The 19,656-nt window shown below is 48.5% G+C and overlaps 1 protein-coding gene across 1 annotated transcript in view; it reads left to right on the forward strand.

The window, feature by feature from the left end:
- LOC130402315 (potassium voltage-gated channel subfamily B member 1-like) overlaps window positions 1-15,728 on the forward strand; it is a 30,887-nt gene extending 15,159 nt beyond the window's left edge. Inside the window, 2 exon segments of the mRNA XM_056606467.1 lie at window positions 13,822-14,407; window positions 14,410-15,728. Coding sequence (XP_056462442.1) covers window positions 13,822-14,407; window positions 14,410-15,728 — 1,905 coding nt within the window.
- The last annotated feature ends 3,928 nt before the right edge of the window (window positions 15,729-19,656 follow it).

The following is a 19,656-nucleotide window of genomic DNA, read 5'->3' on the forward strand; positions in this document are numbered from 1 at the left end:
TAAAGTTGCCTAGATCTTTTGACCGATTTCATAAAATATTGACTGGTATTCCTCCTCTCCATCATCTTCCCTTTCATTTCAATCAAACTATCGACCAATGTTGAGGTGACGTTTGTGTGGTGTATATAGTCCAGGTTGTCTGGTCCCATTGCCTCAGCACTTGTCTGTGTGTGTGTGTGTGCGTGTGTGTGTGTGTGTGTGTGTGTGTGTGTGTGTTTGTGTGTGTGTGTGTGTGTGTGTGTGTGTGTGTGTGTGTGTGTGTGTGTGTGTGTGTGTGTGTGTGTGTGTGTGTATGTGTGTATGTGTGCATGTGTGTTTGTGTATGTGGGGGTGTGGGCATGTGTTTGTGGTAGTGTTGGCATGTGTGTGTTTGGGCTTGTATGTGTAAGTAGATGCGTATGTGTGTGTGTGTGTGTGTGTGTGTGTGTGTGTGTGTGTGTGTGTGTGTGTGTGTGTGTGTGTGTGTGTGTGTGTGTGTGTGTGTGTGTGTGTGTGTGTGTGTGTGTGTGTGTGTGTGTGTGTGTGAATAGGAGCTCTGTCCTCTGTAAACCGAGCAGTGATGTAAATTGAAAGGGTTAAAGATCTGTAGGGAACCTGACTCCCCTGCCTCTACATTAACTAGTTTGTGGTTTCAGAGGTGATCCTCAGGGCAGCATTCATTTGGTTGTAGGCAACTAAAGAGGTGCAGCAAAGGATCCGGTCTCAGCGCCAGTGTTAGTCAAGGATTACAGATTGAGTGATTGCCTCATTTCTTGATTAATTCAGTGACTGTTGACGGGTTGACAGTGGTTGTTTCATGCATTCATTGAAAGTGATTTAGATTTTGATTCTAGTGTGTGCATTTAGTGTCTTCTGTAGGTTTCAGATTTCAACCAAGGCAACTTCGCCTTATTTAAATAGCACTTTATATAGCACCAACCAACCGACCAACAACAAACTTGTTTCCTGCTTGTTATGAATATAATCTACCAATAATAATCGACTTACAGAAGGGATTTTAATGAGTGTATCTCTACAGTGTATTTATAGTCACCAGTGAACACTGTGTTGATTAAGAACCCTTACCTTTTTCACAGCACTAGCCGGACTTGTTTTGGAGACTATGTGGCCCGTGACAAGGATTTCTCATTTTCCTGAACGGACGAAGGCTTTGAGGACATGAACCAGGATAAGAGTGCTCATTAGGCCCCTCTTCATCAAGCTTCTGTCCAGATCAAACCCTTGTATTAGGAGGAAAGCTATTCCACAGACACATTGGCTTTGAGTGAATAACAGCGACAGCAGCTTGGCGGATTTGTCCCTTTAATCTTAGCCTTGATCTTCCTCCCTCGCTCGCTTTCTCTCACTTTCTCACTCTCTCTCTAACTGTCAATCACTCTGTTGTTGTCAGAGTCACGAAGCTCATGATGCAGAAACCAGGAATTGCTTTAGTTGAATAATAATAATGTAATTTAATAATATTTAGTTGAAATATAGTTTAATTGTTTAAGAGTTGAAATTCCCTTGGTCCATGTAGGTAGGATACATGGTCATAATGATATCTTTAAAAATAACCAAGATGTGTAAATTAATAACATAATTGAGCTTTGGGACTGGACAGACTATAAAAATAAGTCAAACAACATTATAACATATGTACAAACTGGATACATTTGCCAAAGTACAGCCGCACTAAGCACTCATGTAGATATAGAACCATCCTCCAGAGTGGTCTTCAAAGTCCCGATATAGTAAAGACATATATACAAATATAGATTCCACTATGGGCTCGATTGTAGCTCACTACCAGCCAGGGACATATGTGATGTCTTATTCATAAGCACAGGGAATTGACCATTGTTTCTCACACACACAAGGAAGAGAAGGGGAGGGATACTTTACAGATCAGACTCTCCCATCCTAGAGCCGGCAGGGACCGGCTCTAGGATGGGAGAGTCTGGCAGAGTCCCACCGGAGTGCCTTCCAGAAGGGCAGCTGGTTGCAGCGAGTTGCTTTGAGGGTGTACTCTAAACCAGGGGTCTCAAACTCAACTTACCTGGGGGCGTCTGGAAGTAGAGTCTGGGTCAGGCTGGGCCGCATCAAGTATTCCACAAAAAAAAGGAGCACAACTGACCCAATCAGAGTTAATGATCGGGCTATAATGAGATCACGTTGGCTATGTAATCGCTGACAACAGGGGACAATTCATAGTCATTGGTGTAAACCAGGACATTTTAGCATCCTTTGGCTTTTATCGGGACTCAGGACACGCAACTCAAAATTGGGACCGTCCTGGCAAAACCGGAACATCTGGTCACCCTATCATAAGTGATAAAAAAGCATGGCAAGCCACTCTGTGCGTTTGAAAACACCGCACGGGCCGCACTAACACTTAACTTTGATGTCAAGTAGGGGGCCACAAAATATCATCCCGCAGGCCTCAATTGGCCCCCGGGCCGCGAGTTTGAGACCCCTGCTCTAAACTCTCTGCCTGAGAACAACATCACTCACAGAGGAGGAGTGTAGGAGTCACAGTTCTAACAGTTTAGTCTCTTTGTGGTAATGTGTGTTTGTCTCTCAGCCGAAGGGTTCTGGATTCAACCCTCATGTCCGAGGCCTTGTCAGAAGGCGCCCTTGAGCAAGAGCCTAAACCCTCCCTGCTCATTCATGACATTGTGCATCCAAAAAGTTTCACAGTGAGTGAATGTTTTTGGGGTCAAAGCATCTTGCTAAATCACATACTTATTGAGTTAGCGAGTACTACACTTCAAACAGAACGACTGTGCGACAACAAAAAGGGCAGACCAAAGCACACTTTGTGTGCGTGAGTGTGTGATGTGTTGGCATGCCTGCTTTGTTTGCGTGCGTGTGTTTGTCTTCTCATAGTGACTCCTGTGCATCACCTGCAGAAGGGGGATGGGGTGAGGGGGTCAAATGAAATTGTCCCCCTGATTGATTGAGTTAATAAGGAGAGGCTTTGTGGTGGCGGTTAAGCGTGTTTACAAGAGACCAGCTCAGCCGCGATCAATAGGAGGGACTGTGTGTGTGTGTCTGTGTGTGTGTGTGTGTGTGTGTGTGTGTTGTGTGTGTGTGTGTGTGTGTGTGTGTGTGTGTGTGTGTGTGTGTGTGTGTGTGTGTGTGTGTGTGTGTGTGTGTGTGTGTGTGTGAACCCCTGGATGTGTCATAGGGGATAACGGTCTCCATTATGGAGCCATCAGTGCAGCATCGGTCCACCTCTGTACTACTACGACTACCACTCAGGAGTAACTGACAAATGACAGAGGAAGAAGCGAGTGCGGACGAGCAGCGAGTGAGCCTGACTCCCCATGTATGGCAGCGAACGCTGCCATACATGGGGAGTCAGGCTCACTCGCTGCTCGTCCGCACTCATTCCCTTCTCATCCTTGCTTGTTTCCTTGGGCACGCGGGCCCGGATGATCGGACAGCTTTTACCAGTGGGTGGGTGGGTGGGTGGGTGTGGGTGGGTGCTGCGTGACATTGCGTGTGTTTAATACGCAGGGGGGTCGGGGGTTCAGATGCAGACCCGGCTTTAACACGTATAATTAGTGTGACTTTGTCCTCAGTGCCGACCATGCCCACCATTATCACTTATCCCCCCCCCCCCCCCCCCCCCCCCACCCCCCCCCCCACACACACTTCCGCCTGTTTATCCTCTTCTTCATCCTAATCTTCCTCTTCCTCCTCCTCCTCCTTCTGCTCCAGCTTTTCCCCCTCTTCCTCTTCTTGTTGCTCCTCCCCCTCTCCCCCTTCCCCTTGCTCCTTCCCCCTTCCTTCTTTTTTACTCCTCCTCCCCTCGGGTTCTCCTCTGTCCCTTCCTCCTCCTCCTCCTCCTCCCCTCCTCCTCCTCCTCCTCCTCCTCCTCCTCCTCCTCCTCCTTCTACCTCCTACCTCCCCGACTGTGCCCGAGACTGTCTGCTCCGTCCTCCTCCTCTTTTTACTCCCTCCCCTCCTCCTCCTCCACCTCCTCCTCCTCCTACCACCTCCCCGGCCTGTGCCTGAGACTGTCTGCTCCGTCCTCCTCCTCCTCCATCAGAGCACGGCTCCTGGCTTCTCTTGGATGGCATCCATGACGTACACACATCATTTAGGGCTTTGTTCCACTCGCAAATCACCGCGGCTGTCCTCTCTCTGTATACAAGCAGGAGACTGCTGGGCCCCTTCTGGGCTAACGACGTGTAACGTGCTTCATTAACCGCTGACCACCCCCGCTCTCGCCAGGCGGCAACACTGGGCTGCCATCGCCGTTCGCTGTTTAATGAACTGCCGTTGGTTTATGCCTACAGTCAGCCCCTCACCGGCTGGGTGTTTACATCCATGCACGCATGGCACACCTTGTGCTTGCATGTATGGAATTTACTTATGAGGAGGATATGCAAAATCGCTTTGATGAACTTTTGATGCACGGCGTATTTGTTTTGATTCTGTATTCCAGCGGCCTTCATTAAACAACCCTGCTATTGTTCGGTGCTGATGTGCGATCTTCCTGCGAAATACGTTTGGTACCTAAATGGAATTTTTAGAGAAGGAATGCGACACCACAGATTAAAACACGATTCATCAAACTATGGTCTCCGTATCTGTTCTGTCAAACAAGCCCGAAGAGCAGCGTTTGTCTGCCAAAGTGTGTTATGTCTGCCTCAATTTGACAACCTACAAACTAGTTGTTATCAGCCTTATGTAATCTCTCTTTAAGCCCTTGTGGTTCAAACATTCCTCCCTTGTTTCCATTGTGTGTAAACAGCAAAGCTTTCATCGAGAACATGAGAATCCTTATGTTTGGAAGGGACAAATAAATATTTATGTGCGTGCGTGAGTTCTTGCGTGCGTGTATTTTGTGTCACCCCAATGGTTCTTGGGTATATCCCTTGCATGAAAAAAACAACATTGTGTGAGCCCACACATCTCTGGATCAATGAGCCTGTGTCCCTTACATGCGCAAATCCTATAATCCCAAGGCCCGACTAGAAGACACACAGCTCGCATACATGCGCTTTCCTTGCCATTGTCTGCCTTGTTGTCAGACAACATGCTTTGACAACCGGCTGCAAAGCACATCCAGTGCTCTCACAGCACTGTACCGGCCAACAGCGTAACAACAGCACACACACACTCCCCGTTAGGTTTATGGCGCATGGGGATGACAGCCAGACGTCCTAATGTCACCCGTAATGAAGGGCTTGGCTTGTTGCGTATCGACCAACTGTGTGCACAACCAGTGTTCACCTTTAAAAAAGGCGAATCCCTTTAAAGCGCTGCCGCTCGTAAACGTACGAGTAAATGCTCTGTAGTGGCCTTTTGTCTGTGGCTGTAAATCTGTCAGGCCTCACCCTGAGAAGGAGGAGGAGGAATGCATCTAATGGACGGAGGCTTACCTGAAGCTCACCGCCGGCTTCAGCGCCGCAATTCTATTATATTACATATTTTATTCTATTATATATTCTATTAAATATATATTATATGATATATTATATATATATGTTATATTATATTATTCAATTATATCATCCAGACATTTGGCCTCAAATGTCACTGAGGTGTGGCCAAGTGGTTGTTTGGCTGCGGAATTGCCTCTTAGCCTTTTATAGCCGCAATTATAGCACATAAACAAACTAAACAGTCATACAGGGAGAACACGTTTCCCCTCTTCCACTCAAAGGCCCTCTGTGTCCGTCTGTCTGCCGCCTGACAGACGGACGGGGCTGGGTGAATGCCTCTCTCTGAATGTTTCAGGGACATCGCCTGAGTGCTGCTGACCATCACACAGTAAATATCCCATGAGTCCTGCTGCAGCTTAAGGAACACAGTGGAGGTCAGCGATCGGCGAGGTGCTCACTGTAGCTCCTCATCATCAGAGGGCAGACATGCAGACCGACAGACAGACAGAAAGACATGCAGAGAAGACACAGAGGAAGATGTTCGCAAAGGCCACATGTTGGTTTCCAGTCTAACACTGCATGCATATTGAATAACTATTATTGCATTACGTGACGGATGGTCAAGCCCTGAAAACATTGAAAAGTGTTTAACTGCACTTTAATCCATGAAAACCAGTCCCCTGAAAGTTCTAATGATCGAGGAAGATGGTACCACTTGGAAAGTGCTCCAGCAGATTATGCGGTTGTCGTGATGGTCAAACCAGGTGCGGGCCACAGTCAACTAACAGCCCACCTCGATGTGTCGAAGGTGATAGAGGTCTCTGTTATGGAGCCATCAGGGTGGCATCGGTCCACCTCGGTACCATTACTACTGTTCAGGAGCTCTGCTGTGTCAGAGGAGAAATCTCGGAGAAGTGTCGAAAAGTGGTTTCATCGCGCCCTTTGCCCCAACGCTCTTCACACAGGCACTTTTCTCCACATCAAGTGGACGATGTCCAGCAGAGAGGCATGGGGCCATATGGCCGCAATGTGAGACCGTTTTTGATACGGAATCCCCCCCGCTTAACACATCGACGACGAGTCCTGCTCTCATGAATCTCCAGAACCAGAGAGAACACAGTTTGAGACACAAGTCGCCCGACCTGACGTGCTCATTGAAGCCGACCGGAGGGCATTGTCTACGTTTGCCATGAGGGGAAACACAGCACTCCTAGTAGCTGGACGTAACTGCTTAGCTACTTAGCTTGACGACAAAAGTAAACATGTTCAAGAAAGCACATGATTGATAGTGAACCGCAAGGCCTGAGCGGGGGAACGGCTGAACTGTACTGTGCGCTGCCAGAACTCCACCTCTCTGTGTTCATATCCTGGTGAACGGGTGATGGGTTGCCATAGCGACAGTGAATGAGGGAAGGGGGGGCGAGGGTGGGGGGGGGGGGGGGGGGGGGAGGGATACTTGGGTAATTTTTAGTTCCGATGCTTTCACAGTTTCACAGGTGCACATGAGAGGGTGGGACTGTGACAGACTGTCGTCTGTCTCACAGCTCTAATTATAGCACTTTTGAAAAAAAGCCGAGCAGAGACTATGCTAGGAGTTCATCTGAGTGTAGCCGTCCTCAAAGGCTCGAAATGTAGACAAGAATACCTAAAAACATGATATAATAACGGCACGCGCAACAAAGTATATCACCTAGAACTGTGTCGCTTACATCATCTGGCGTGGAGGTATCTGTGTGAGGGTTAGCTGGACATACGTCTTCACTCACTGTATTGTAAGGAACCGGATAAAAGCGTCCACCAAATGGCGTAAATTGTAGGTATATTTCTAGCTCCAGTTGTACCAGATCTGATTGTAGCCAGCCCCTTCAACAGCTTCAGGTTGGAGGTTTGAATTCGTAATCACTTCGGCGGCATTGAAAGGAGGAGACAAACTTAAATGGATCCTAGCATTCAAAATGATGGTTACGCAGGTAGGGTCGTGACGCTGTTGTGTGTGTGTGGGGGGGGAGGGCTTTGGGGGTGTCCTCTCCTATTCCAGAGGGTGGCCCCCGAAGCGAGCGCCCCGGGCTAACCTTCTCTACGTGAGGATGACACCCTACCGTGTCCCGGGAGTCGAGTGACACGGCCTGAATGGTAAACACTGTCGTGACCGGGAGAGCGAGCTTGGCTGCCAGAGAGAGCGAGAGAGAGAGAGAGAGGGGGGGGGGGGGGGTGGAGAGAGAGAGAGAGAGAGACAGAGACAGAGACAGAGAGACTGAGAGACTGAGAGACTGAGAGACAGAGAGCGGGAGAGAGCTGGAGAGAGACGCATTAGTAAACTTTAATTATCTGTCGGTGGACACCAGATAGGTAAAGGCATCTTCCCTGTTTTCTGCAACCGCAGGTATCAAGATTCAGGCCAAGGTTTTAGACACATGTAGACTAAACATGGCTGGACAAGTGAACAGGGCTCTGTTCCAGAATGTGAGGAGAAAAAATGTTGGTTCGATTTGGTTCGTGTGTGGGCCATGAAATGTAATCAGATGTAAACTAGGCATAATCCCCAACTGATGATTTACCCGAAAGAGAAAGAAAACAGAAGAAAGAATGATGGAAGACATAAATAAACACATAAGACAAACTGCAGGAAGATGTTTCTCATGCCATCTTTATTCAGACAATCATTTGTACAGATTCTCTAGCCAAAAGTCAGCCTGTTTTTATAATCAAAGTGGTTGACGGTAAGATTCGAGAGTTCTAAAAGAGAGAACGGAAAAGAGCAGAAGGGAGCAAGATTTAGAAACAAACCAAAAAAAAAAAACTCCCTCTGTTCTCCGTCCCTCCCTACGTATCTCTAACATAGCAGTGTTCCATTTCATGCACCTGGGACTAACCGGAAAGGGATATACCCTGAACCAATCAGGGAAGAGATGCCCCTGTTGGTCAGAAATAAGAGGGGGGTGGCTTAAAAATCTAAATTTGCTCATACCGAGGCATGTGCATTCATCGAGGAACAGATATTCTCACTGCCCAATCCACTCAATAGTAGCTGAACGGATTGCTGTGCCATTTCTTACAAATCACCCTCAAGTAATAGCTCACCTACAACCCCTTTAAATGTAGCCTTTGTCCCCTTCAATAAAGAAAGGTGGCGGGATGTTTTGGTTGACTTGTTATTTGATGGCAATAAGTGGGCCCGGAGCGCCGTGCACACAGTATGCTGCCGTGTGAAAGCAGAGAGTACAGCAAGCCAACCGGTTCGGCCTTGTTCCACACAAACACCCACAGACTCTCCTGGGGATCAGAGACGACGGGCTTTATTACATTAGTGAGGATCCACCATGCATTCTGTCTGCTACCTCCATCGCCTGGAGGAGGAGAGTCCTCCCTGCAGCCTGCTGAGGGGTTTCCATGGCAGGCTGCCTGCCTCTTCTCACTCTCCTACACGAGGGCTGACACGCTGGGGAAGAGACTGCACACACACTCACACCACGTTCCAATAAGACTTACATTCAGCTGTGGGCTGAACTTGTTTCTCCTAGTATATTGTTGGTCGGTTGAGGCCTCTGAAGACAAGATGCTTGAATGTGTATTTTTTGAGACGGAGACGGACAAAGGATATGTTAGGACACTGGATGACCTGAAAGAACTCCAAAATAAAGCTGGTGGCTAAAGCTGGGCCAAATGGGTCCTCCCACTCACATATGGTAGCAGGGCTGATGGCAGGGGCGGGGTACCCAGATGTTTTTTTTACAAGGACTTGGCATGCAGGGCGACTGTAATGAGTAGCAGCTCACTCGCTCTCGCTCTCGCTCTCTGTCTCTCTCGCTCTCTATCTCTCTCTCTGTTTCTCTCTCTCTATCTCTCTCTCTCTCTCTCCCTCCCTCTCTCTCTCTCGCTCTATCTCTCTCTCTCTCTCTCTCTCTCTCTCTCTCTCTCTCTCTCTTTCTTGGTCGGTTGCTTACACTCTCTCTTACATACACAGGTACAAACACTACAGTATATCTATTTACATATCTATATATACATAGATATATATATATAGTGTCATATACGTTCTCTTTGCCCTATCTGTCTTATCCCTTCGTATGCAAGGTTTCTTTTATATGTACCGTTAACATTTTCTTCTCACAGTATCCCAGGGAAGTAGCGATGAGCTGTCGGAGATGTTGAAACTGAACTGCACCCACTGATCAACTACAAAAGCGTGAATACACCAGCGCTAGGGCCGACTGCATAACAACCCTGCCAAGGTCTCGCCTCTTGAGAATCAACAACTGGCAATAGAGCTTTGGAAACCATTAAAACATCCACATTGCATCGCACAATTAGCGTGTCTTTTAAGTGCTGCGATGCACTGCCCGCGCCCATCTTTAATGACTTGTGAAAGGGAAAACAAGATGGGACTATTATGCAGACTTAATGTGCCACACACAGACATCCAGACATATGCGTACAGTAAACACACACACACACACACACACACACACACACACACACACACACACACACACACACACACACACTCCCCTTTTCCCACCCACAGAGGAAACTGTGTGGTCGCGTGAGCCGGGCGATCCATCACCTTGTCTCTTGCCAAAGCAGAGAGGCGCTGGGGCTGATTCGGAGGTCAGGAATAGCCCCGCGGTCTGGTCGGAGGGCTCTGACACGGGACAGAAATGGATGCAGCGCAAGGTGAAACTCTGCAGACGACGAGTTGGAAATAGCGCCGCCATCGTGTCACGGCCCAGACACAGCTTTTTTTTCAAACACCAATATAGGCCTGCATGAGTAAACAATGATGCAAGGCAGCTGATACGTTTCACCCTTATATGAATATATTTCCAGGGCTTTTCGTCAGGCAAGAGCGTCGGCTGCAGAGTATGTGTGTGTGCTGCAGACTGCAGTGAGCCACACCGTGGGTCTATTATGTCACAGTTTGGTGCGGCATGCCTCCGCTGGGTACCTGCTGTCCCGGTAGATCTCCCCCCCTCCACCTCCTTCTCTTCTTGACTATATGTTCTACTGCAGAAACCCCAAACACAGCTTCCTGTCTGTGTCTGTCCAGCCTTGGTGCCGCTGCTGCACCCCGCCCCCTCGGTCCTCCCTGTCTCCGGGTGCCTTCTGGCAACGTGCAGAGCGCATCACGATAAGTTAGGAAGAACACGGGGGGAGAGAGAGTATGGGCCTCAGGGTACACCCTTGAAGTCTGAACCACCACCTTCCAGGAGAGCTGATGTTCCCTCGGGAGGAAGGGTTTATGGTCGCTATACAGCTCCCGACTGTTGTCTAATTGCAACTTCACCGAAGTGTGCTATTAATAGTCCCACTGCAGTACATAAGAGAGCGAAAGGCCCCACGAATCGCTCCGATGAAGAAGGCCAGTTGTTAGAGCTTTATGGACAAACTAGGGAATCACTAGCACAACTATTGGGACGATTTTTTTGCAGACTAACTTTAAAATCACGAATAATGAAGAAGACTTAAGAAGTGGGATACAAAGACGCCATTTTCAGACGTGTCGGGCTCACAAGTGGAACCGGAGTTAACAATGTGCCACACGGATGAAGGAACTCGCCCGAGTGAGTGGGCTCTTTAAGGAAGGCCGAGGAAAAGTTACCACAGATGCTGGCTTGAAAAACGAAAACATCATCACAAACTCGACCGGGTGCCAATTTATCTGTCACGCCGTGTTCTCACCCAGCCCTTGTAAGAGCCATTTGTCATGTCTCAGGTCAGAGCCCTGACTCCTCGTTCACAAATCTCTTCTCCTCCATCCTCTCCTCGGGAAGTGTCTTTTTTTTTTTTTTCAGTGAAATGTTCTCTCACTCTGAATTATTCAGCAGCTCCATCTTCCCATCGCACACCTAATAGATCCATCTGCAGGTGTCCTTCAGCCGGTTGTGCTGCCGTTAAGCAGTGCTGCTCGCTGCTCTTTGTGTTGTGCAGCGTTTTTCTCTCTTCTGAAACCTTGTTGTAGTGTCGCCCTGAGTCACCTCATCCTAGAAGCGTTTTTGTAACCATGGGGGAGGGGGGGGGGGGGGTTGTTAGCTAAATGCTCTTAAAATGTTGTGTGTTGCTGGTGAGGATGTTGACGGGAGCGTTATCGGAGGCAATTACTGCGCCATGTCCAGAATTGATTAGAAAATCATAAACGGTCAGTGTCAATCATGTGGACCATCACAAATTGCCCATTTAGTGAAACAAACTAAATATATCCAAATGAATAACCATGAACATCAGCACCACCACTCTTAAAGCAAGAGGCAAAGGATCCTATAACAAAATGACCAACATGTTGCAACACTCTTTTCTTATCTGGAACATGGGAGACCCCACACGGTTTATTACAAGCCTCAATTTCGTTATTATTACAACATGCCTCTTATTATTCAGTAGGCAGCAGAATTCACCTTGGACAAAAACTAGGTTACTCTTTTGGCAGTTCAGGCTTACAGTTGCTGCTGCACACACACACAAACACACACACACAAACACACACACACACACACACACACACACACACACACACACACACACACACACACACACACACACACACACACACACATCCCTTTTCCAGGACATAGGGATAACATGTACTTCCGAAGGGTATTAAATATTCACTTTCCTGCCTCCTGGGCTCCAGGTTCGGTAGGCTTGGGGCTAATTAAGCAAAATGTGTGTGTGTGTGTGTGTGTGTGTGTGTGTGTGTGTGTGTGTGTGTGTGTGTGTGTGTGTGTGTGTGTGTGTGTGTGTGTGTGTGTGTGTGTGTGTGGTGTGTGTGTGTGTGTGGTGTGTGTGTGTGTGTGTGTGTGTTTGCATGGGTGCATGGCTAGAATGCTTAGAGTAGGAAGCTTGTAACTTTTCTTTAATTCTACTTCTATTTTCTCTCATAACGTACTTTGTCATGGACTCTCAGAGTGCTGCATCGGTTGAGTTATAGAGTGAGAGACAGTAAGGAGAACCACAGGACATTATGGACAGAAACCCCATACTGCTACACAACACATATACTATTATTACCCTACGATCGACAGCATCACTGATCCAATCAGACGATGAAAAGCTCCGTTATGAATCTCTGTAGCATTCGCGCCTCTACGAAGGCACGCTGAAAATACGTGTCCTGTTCCCTATCACCTTCTCACTGTTCTCCTATCCTCTTCCTTTCTCTCCTCCTCTCCGTCCCTTAACTCTCCTCTACTCACTTTCCCCTCCTTCCTTCTCTCCCCTATCCTCTGGTGGTGGTGGTGGTGGTGGTGGAGGTGGTGGTGGTGGTGGTGGTGGTGGTGGTGGTGGTGGTGGTGGTGGTGGTGGTGGTGGTGGGGGAGTGGGGGGGAGGTATTCCTGGAGAGGAGACTCTCGGGGGAGGAGCCACGGTCATGGTTCCGCTCTTTCAATCAAATCACACCTGGGGTCCACACCAACACTATCCTCATTAACTCTTACCCAGCTTGACGTCTGTGTCACAGTGCATTAGTCATGATCCGGTTCACACTGAAGGAGTCAAAGCTCAGGAGCCTATGGTTTCCAGCTCCGTAGGCATATGAGTCGACCTCCATTGCTTTTTTAACTGTAACTTCTACTGTTCACTAACGCCACAATCTCTTGCTTGCACATCGGGGTCACGCTTTTTCTTTGAAATTGACGTCTTGGGCTTGCGTCTCAGTGGTGCGGTTATCCTCTTCGGTTGTGGTGTGGTTCTAATGGGTTGTCTTTGAGAGTGCATCCGTCACCCCTGCCTCGGGAGATGGACTTTTGACAGTCCCTTTTAGCCCCCCTGCCCCTGAGCTGAACCAGTTATATGTTCTCCGAAAACACCCAATGTAATTTACTACCATCCTTCCTGTAACCTACTTCACACTTCACACTCCAAACAGCCCTGCCCCCCCCCCCCCCCCCCCCCCCACTGGCTTGTCCCTCCCTCGAGGCCAAGTTGGGCCTCCGTGAGCCAGTTGCCTGTCCGGATCAATTAAGGTTCAGGGCCTCTGATTGGTTCCAGAAATTAATCACACTCTCTATTTGCCAGGGACACACGGTGTCCAACGTGACCTTGTACTGGATTTCATGCTGGTTTTCAAGAGAGGGGCAGCACGGCCGGCATACCCCCGCTACACACTGGTTGTTACACACCAACCCACACTGTTGTGGGTGACGTCATCAATGGCCAGCAGATTGGCAGTTGTCATCCGGCAATGTACACTGTTATAGGTCTTCCATTTATTATAGGATCTCAGAATGTGTGTATGAGTGGGTGGTTAAATAAGTGATGGGTTGAGTGTGTGTGCATGCCTCGGTGTGTGCCTGCGTGTATGTGTGTGTAGGGAGGGGGGAGGTTACAGTCTGCTTCTCTGCTTATCATCACCTGCCTCCCTATAATTAACAGGAACAGATTCTTCATCCTTCTGGCATTATATGAAGAATCTATTTTTTAATCCAAGTATATCATATTTTTGTGTTTCAGATCCTGGCCATCATCTCCATCCTCTTCATCATCCTATCCACCATCGCCTTGTCCCTGAACACCCTCCCGGAGCTCCAGGACACCGATGAGTTTGGCCAGGTCATCGACAACCCCCAGCTGGCCCACGTGGAGGCGGCGTGCATCGCCTGGTTCACCATGGAGTACCTGCTCCGCTTCCTCTCCTCGCCCAGCAAGTGGAAGTTCTTCAAGGGCCCGCTGAACGTCATCGACCTGCTGGCCATCCTGCCCTACTACGTCACCCTCTTCCTCACCGAGTCCAACAAGAGCGTGCTGCAGTTCCAGAATGTCCGGCGGGTGGTGCAGATCTTCCGCATCATGCGGATCCTGCGCATCCTGAAGCTGGCCCGGCACTCCACTGGCCTGCAGTCTCTGGGCTTCACCCTGAGGAGGAGCTACAACGAGCTGGGTCTGCTCATCCTCTTCCTGGCCATGGGCATCATGATCTTCTCCAGTCTCGTCTTCTTCGCCGAGAAGGATGAGGACGACACCAAGTTCAAAAGCATTCCGGCGTCTTTCTGGTGGGCCACCATCACTATGACCACCGTGGGTTACGGAGACATCTACCCCAAACCCTCCTGGGGAAGATAGTGGGGGGTCTGTGTTGTATAGCAGGAGTACTGGTGATAGCCCTGCCCATTCCTATCATTGTGAATAACTTCTCAGAGTTTTATAAGGAACAGAAGAGGCAAGAGAAGGCCATCAAAAGGAGAGAGGCCTTGGAGAGAGCCAAGAGAAATGGCAGCATTGTCTCTATGAACATAAAAGAGGCTCTAGCCCAGAGCATGGAACTCATGGATGTAACGGTGGAGGACACAGGCGAGAAGATCCAGGAGAACCACGTATCTCTGAGCCACCAGAAAGAGACATCCAAGCCAACCCTCTCGGACGCCAGCCTGGCCCAGACCCTGGAGACAAGCTTCCAGGAGAAAGCCAGACCCTCCAGCCCACAGCGTCTAGATGCCCAGAATCTGGAGGAGATGTACAACAGCATGGCCAAGGGCCAGCCCCGGCCGGGCCCGGACGGCAACGACAAAGGGCTGTTGTCTAGGGTCCCGCACCAGAGGACTGAGATGGAGATGGGCAGCATCCCCGCCGCAGCCAGGGGCCGACCAGCGGACCCCGTGATGGACATGAAGAGCATGTCCAGCGTGGACAGCTTCATCACCTGCGCCACCGACTTCCCGGAGAGCTCCCGCTTCTCCCAGAGCCCCGTCGGACGGGTCAGCGCTCACCCCGGCCTGGAGACCACCATGGAGAACGAACTCGCGGTGTCCCACGGCGCGGCGGTTCGGCGACACGCGCCGGCCGCCGAGCGCGGCGCCCTCTCCTCCACGGGCCGCTCTCTCGGGGCCAAGCACAAAGGCCGGGCGGCGGGCGCGTCGGCGTCCCCCTCGGCGGGGCGGGGCGGGGAGGGTGGGGGGGCTCTGTCGGACGGCTCCTCGGCGCGGAGCCCGGAGGTGTCCGTCTACGCCAGCGCCAGCAGCCGCACGCCCAGCAAGAGCCCCGAGAACCTGCCGAGGCTGGCGCCGCCACCGCCGGCGGTGGCGGTGGCGGCGTCCGCCGGCATCTTCACGTTCCACGACGCCTCCATCAACCTGTTCATCGACGCCGACACCGACGACGAGGACCACCACCACCGCCACTCCGGCGGCGGCGGCGGCGGTGCGGGAGCCGGAGCTCCCCATAGACTGAGCCCTAGGTCCGGCTTTCAGTCCAGCTGCCAGTGGAGGGAGGGCCACCAGGAGGGCCCTCAGAGGAGGCTGCTAGGCCAACGTATGGCCCACGTGGAGGGGCTCCCGGGGGGGGGCCGGGAGAGGCACGTGGCGGGGGAGCCGGAGCCACTTCCGGGGGAGAGGAGGATCTCTAACGCCTCCAAAGACAACTGAGGCAGGAGAGGACGGGGACGTGGGGGAAGCGCCAACAGTCTAAATAAAGCACAATGGGAAATAGGACAGAGGAATTACAACACCCGCTCAGACGTTCAGACTCACGAGGAAGATGTGTGTTTGGGTTGTTTGTGGCTCTGCGCACAAACCTCAGACGAAGTCTACTGTATGTACTGTACAGACCATACACGGAAGACTATATTAGAATACCCTGCACAACACAATAAAGGAATGAACAATTACCGTTATTTTTTTCAAACTGCTGGGAGCTTCTCTAGGATGTGATTGGATCCCTGGAGAACAACAACAGGGTTGAAACCTAAAAGTGCAGACTCGGGGAAGATATTGTCTCCAGACATAACAATATTTTTATGTAAATTCCGCTTACACCATGCCGTAGCTATGACAACTGGCATGTGTTGATATACTATACATTATCTATAGTTTTCCTTCTAATACTTCCTCAAAACTGGCCTTAGGATATTTATTCACTTTCATGTTTAATTAATTTAATTGTATTTGTTTGCGTTTGTGCATGTGTGTGTGTGCGTGCATGTGTGTGCGTTTGTGTGTGTGCATGCGTGCGAGTGTGTGTGTGTGTGTGTGTGTGTGTGTGTGTACAAACAATAGACCATACCCAAAGTTCAGGCTTGTATTCATAGCTCTGGCATTGCTCTCTCCGCCCTCTAAATCCATAGGCATACTCTTCCCTCATGTTGAACTCCAAATGGATACTTATATACGCTTAGAAAGAAATGACACTGTGAGCATGTTTCCATGTGTTGTGTTCCCGTTCTGTGCACTTACATCAGAGGAAACTAAAATATGAGTATGTCGGATAATGTACACATAAAGCTATTTGTTTTGAATCATTTCTTATTTTGTCCGTTTCCAACTTGCTTTTGTGAAGCTCAAATTGTGCGGATTCTCGTCGGGTTCAAAATGCACGCTTGTGGCGGTGCTCTGGGAATGAGGAGGTTCCTCAGCTGTGTGTGTTGTCATCACATCCCTCACCTTGCAGGGGGCTATCATGTTCCTGTGGCCCACGGATGGACCATTGGCTTCATTTGAAATTACAACAATTTCAATTTCTCCCATTGGAAACACAGGCTCTTTTTTTCTTTCCTCTGTTGAATTTCCTGTACTGCATGAGTATTAATATTGTACATGCATCATTTTGGAAGGAAAACAAATCTAACAAATATATTACTACACTAGTTAACGGAAAAGATCAAAATGTGCAATTATATTTTTAACATATTTTCTAAAGAAGTGAGTTCTAGCTCAATATATTATGCTAATCTTATAGTTTTGCATTTTCTTATTTTTTTTTATTTCTAATAGTGTAGCCTATATTAAAGGATCAGATGATCATCTTATATTGTTGGCTACTGGCCACTTTCAAATATAGAAAGCAATGTGAGGGAACCAAATGTTTTATATATTAATTTATATATTAAATAATATGTTTAGTAAGGATTACTAATACACTCATATAAAACTGCTGAGATGTTTAATTCTACATAATATGGTTCTCCCTCCTATAAAGCAATCCGTGTGGATGGATTAATCAGCGGAACACTTCTTGATGGGAAACCAATTAGCACCAGAACAAGGAGTCATTTTTAGCATCGACTACATTTAAAAACAGACCGAGAGACGTTTCACTAAGGTTTTCTGTAGACAGTGTGAGCTGGGTTGAGTCGTGGTGCACAGCGATCGGTGAACAGAAAACATTGTGCTATTTGTTTACACCTCTTCAACCACTAATTAAATTAGAAACAAGCTGTGGCTCACAGCAGGGGGCCCGCTCCCCCCACACCAAACATAGCCTTCGGGAAGAGTTCACGTCCAATATCAAACACAGTCTTCTAAGCTACCTCCTAGCACCATGTGTGTGTGTGTGTTTGTGTCTGTCTGTAAGCTAAATAAGCACATTCTCCAGGGTGACAGCCCCATATTTATGGACCATATGCAGTTCTGCATTGTGGTCATCTGGTCCTGCTCTTGTGACTTTTATGTTGTTGTTTTGCTTTTTTTTCATGCAGGAATTTGACAGTCCACCTATTTCCAGTTCTATATTTGTTAACCTTGAACAATAAAGGAAAAGCGAAAAGCTATTTGTACCGCTGCCATCGTTCCACGTGTCACGAGGTGGACGCTCTCTGTGCCTTTCCTCCTAACACACACCTGCCCCGCACCCCGAGTCTGTCCCTGGGGTTTCTGTTCAATCGATGACTGATGGAAAGGAAACGATGTCCGTAGAAAGTGAATAGAGAGGACCAGACAAACATTAATTCCATTTGAGAGCTCCTCTCTTGCACACTCGCACATGAGGCATTCACATGAAACATACCAGGGCCAACAACAAACAAACCGACCTGTGTAGACTGACATAGGGCACAATACAGTTTCCATGGTGACCGTTGAGATGCATGACTCAAATTGGCAACTAGAAAGTGTGACAATGTAACTAGATAGAAATGGCCTCACGCTTAGACCTGTTTCCAAGGCAATTAAAAGCTTAGATTCTTCCTTACATTCAATCAGTAAGTAACTTTCTCCTTTGATGCTACCATCCTTAGTTATTTCAAGGACAAAGTGTTGTAGATACAGGAACTAAACGAGAATTAAATCCCCCCCCCCCCCCCCCCCTGTTGTCAAGAGAGCTGCAAGCTATAATTATTATTAGAAATATTTAAATATTATTTCACTGCAGCAAGTATTCTTCCTCATCTCATCTCCTGCACCGAGCCCACATCGTAACACAAAGGTATGGACAGAGTCATACAAGACCAGTCTGTGAATAATTTAGTCAACTTAGTCACCAACATCTTTATTTTAGTGACATGGGCCGGCCTTCACTCATGTTTTCCTGGCAGATGGAAGAGTCTTGTTGTATCTGCCACTCTGTTCAAAAGCATTTTATTTCTATCCAGTCGTCACTCTTTCGTCTGATATATAAAGAACACAAAGATAATGCTTTTCTTGTAGCATTGGCTCCTCGCGGTCTATGAATAGGAGGGCCGGCCATGCAGAGGACACGTGAGAAGAAGGATCTACCCTAGACATGCCTTTGTCAGATGCTGTCGCAGCGACCCACAAACGTCCCGGAGCCCCTCTGGGAAGCTACGGGACATCCAGTTCACTGGAAATTGTTGGCATGTTTGGGAAATTACTGCCAGGTGTGTTTGGTGTGTGTGTGTGTGTGTCAAACCAAGGGGAGTGGAGATGTGTGTGTGTGTGTGTGTGTGTGTGTGTGTGTGTGTGTGTGTGTGTGTGTGTGTGTGTGTGTGTGTGTGTGTGTGTGTGTGTGTGTGTGTGTGTGTGTGTGTGTGTGTGTGTGTGTGTGTGTGTGTCTGGTGTCAAACCAAGGGGAGTGGAGATGTGTGTGTGTGTGTGTGTGTGTGTGTGTGTGTGTGTGTGTGTGTGTGTGTGTGTGTGTGTGTGTGTGTGCGTGCGTGCGTGCGTGCGTGCGTGCGTGCGTGCGTGCGTGCGTGCGTGCGTGCGTGTTTGTGGGCTTGTCCCATTGCGTAAGGCAGTTAGCTACAATTGCTTTCTAATTGAGGTATTCATTTTTAATGTGGGCCTTTGTGCTTTTGACCCCTCCCATATAATTCCAGAGAACGATTTAATTCATTACAAATACTACTTCAGATTTCCGGATTATTGTCGACTCTTGTGCTTTCCTGATGTTCCATGCATGTAGCGCTACTAAAAAGCAAAGATGTGTTCTCCCATTACTGCCTAATAAAAAGCCATTCATTTAAAATCTGTATGATTAATTTTGTAAAATATAAGATTGCTTGATGCCGAAACATAAACAGATAATAAAGTCGACGCCACAGCCTGTGAACAAAATTACCGAGGCAACAGCGCCATCTAGTGGTACTCAATAATCGATACTGTGCTTGAAGCAGCGAAAAAT

The sequence above is a fragment of the Gadus chalcogrammus genome, chromosome 13 (genome assembly GCF_026213295.1).
Source record: "Gadus chalcogrammus isolate NIFS_2021 chromosome 13, NIFS_Gcha_1.0, whole genome shotgun sequence".
NCBI classification, from domain to species: Eukaryota; Metazoa; Chordata; class Actinopteri; order Gadiformes; family Gadidae; genus Gadus; species Gadus chalcogrammus.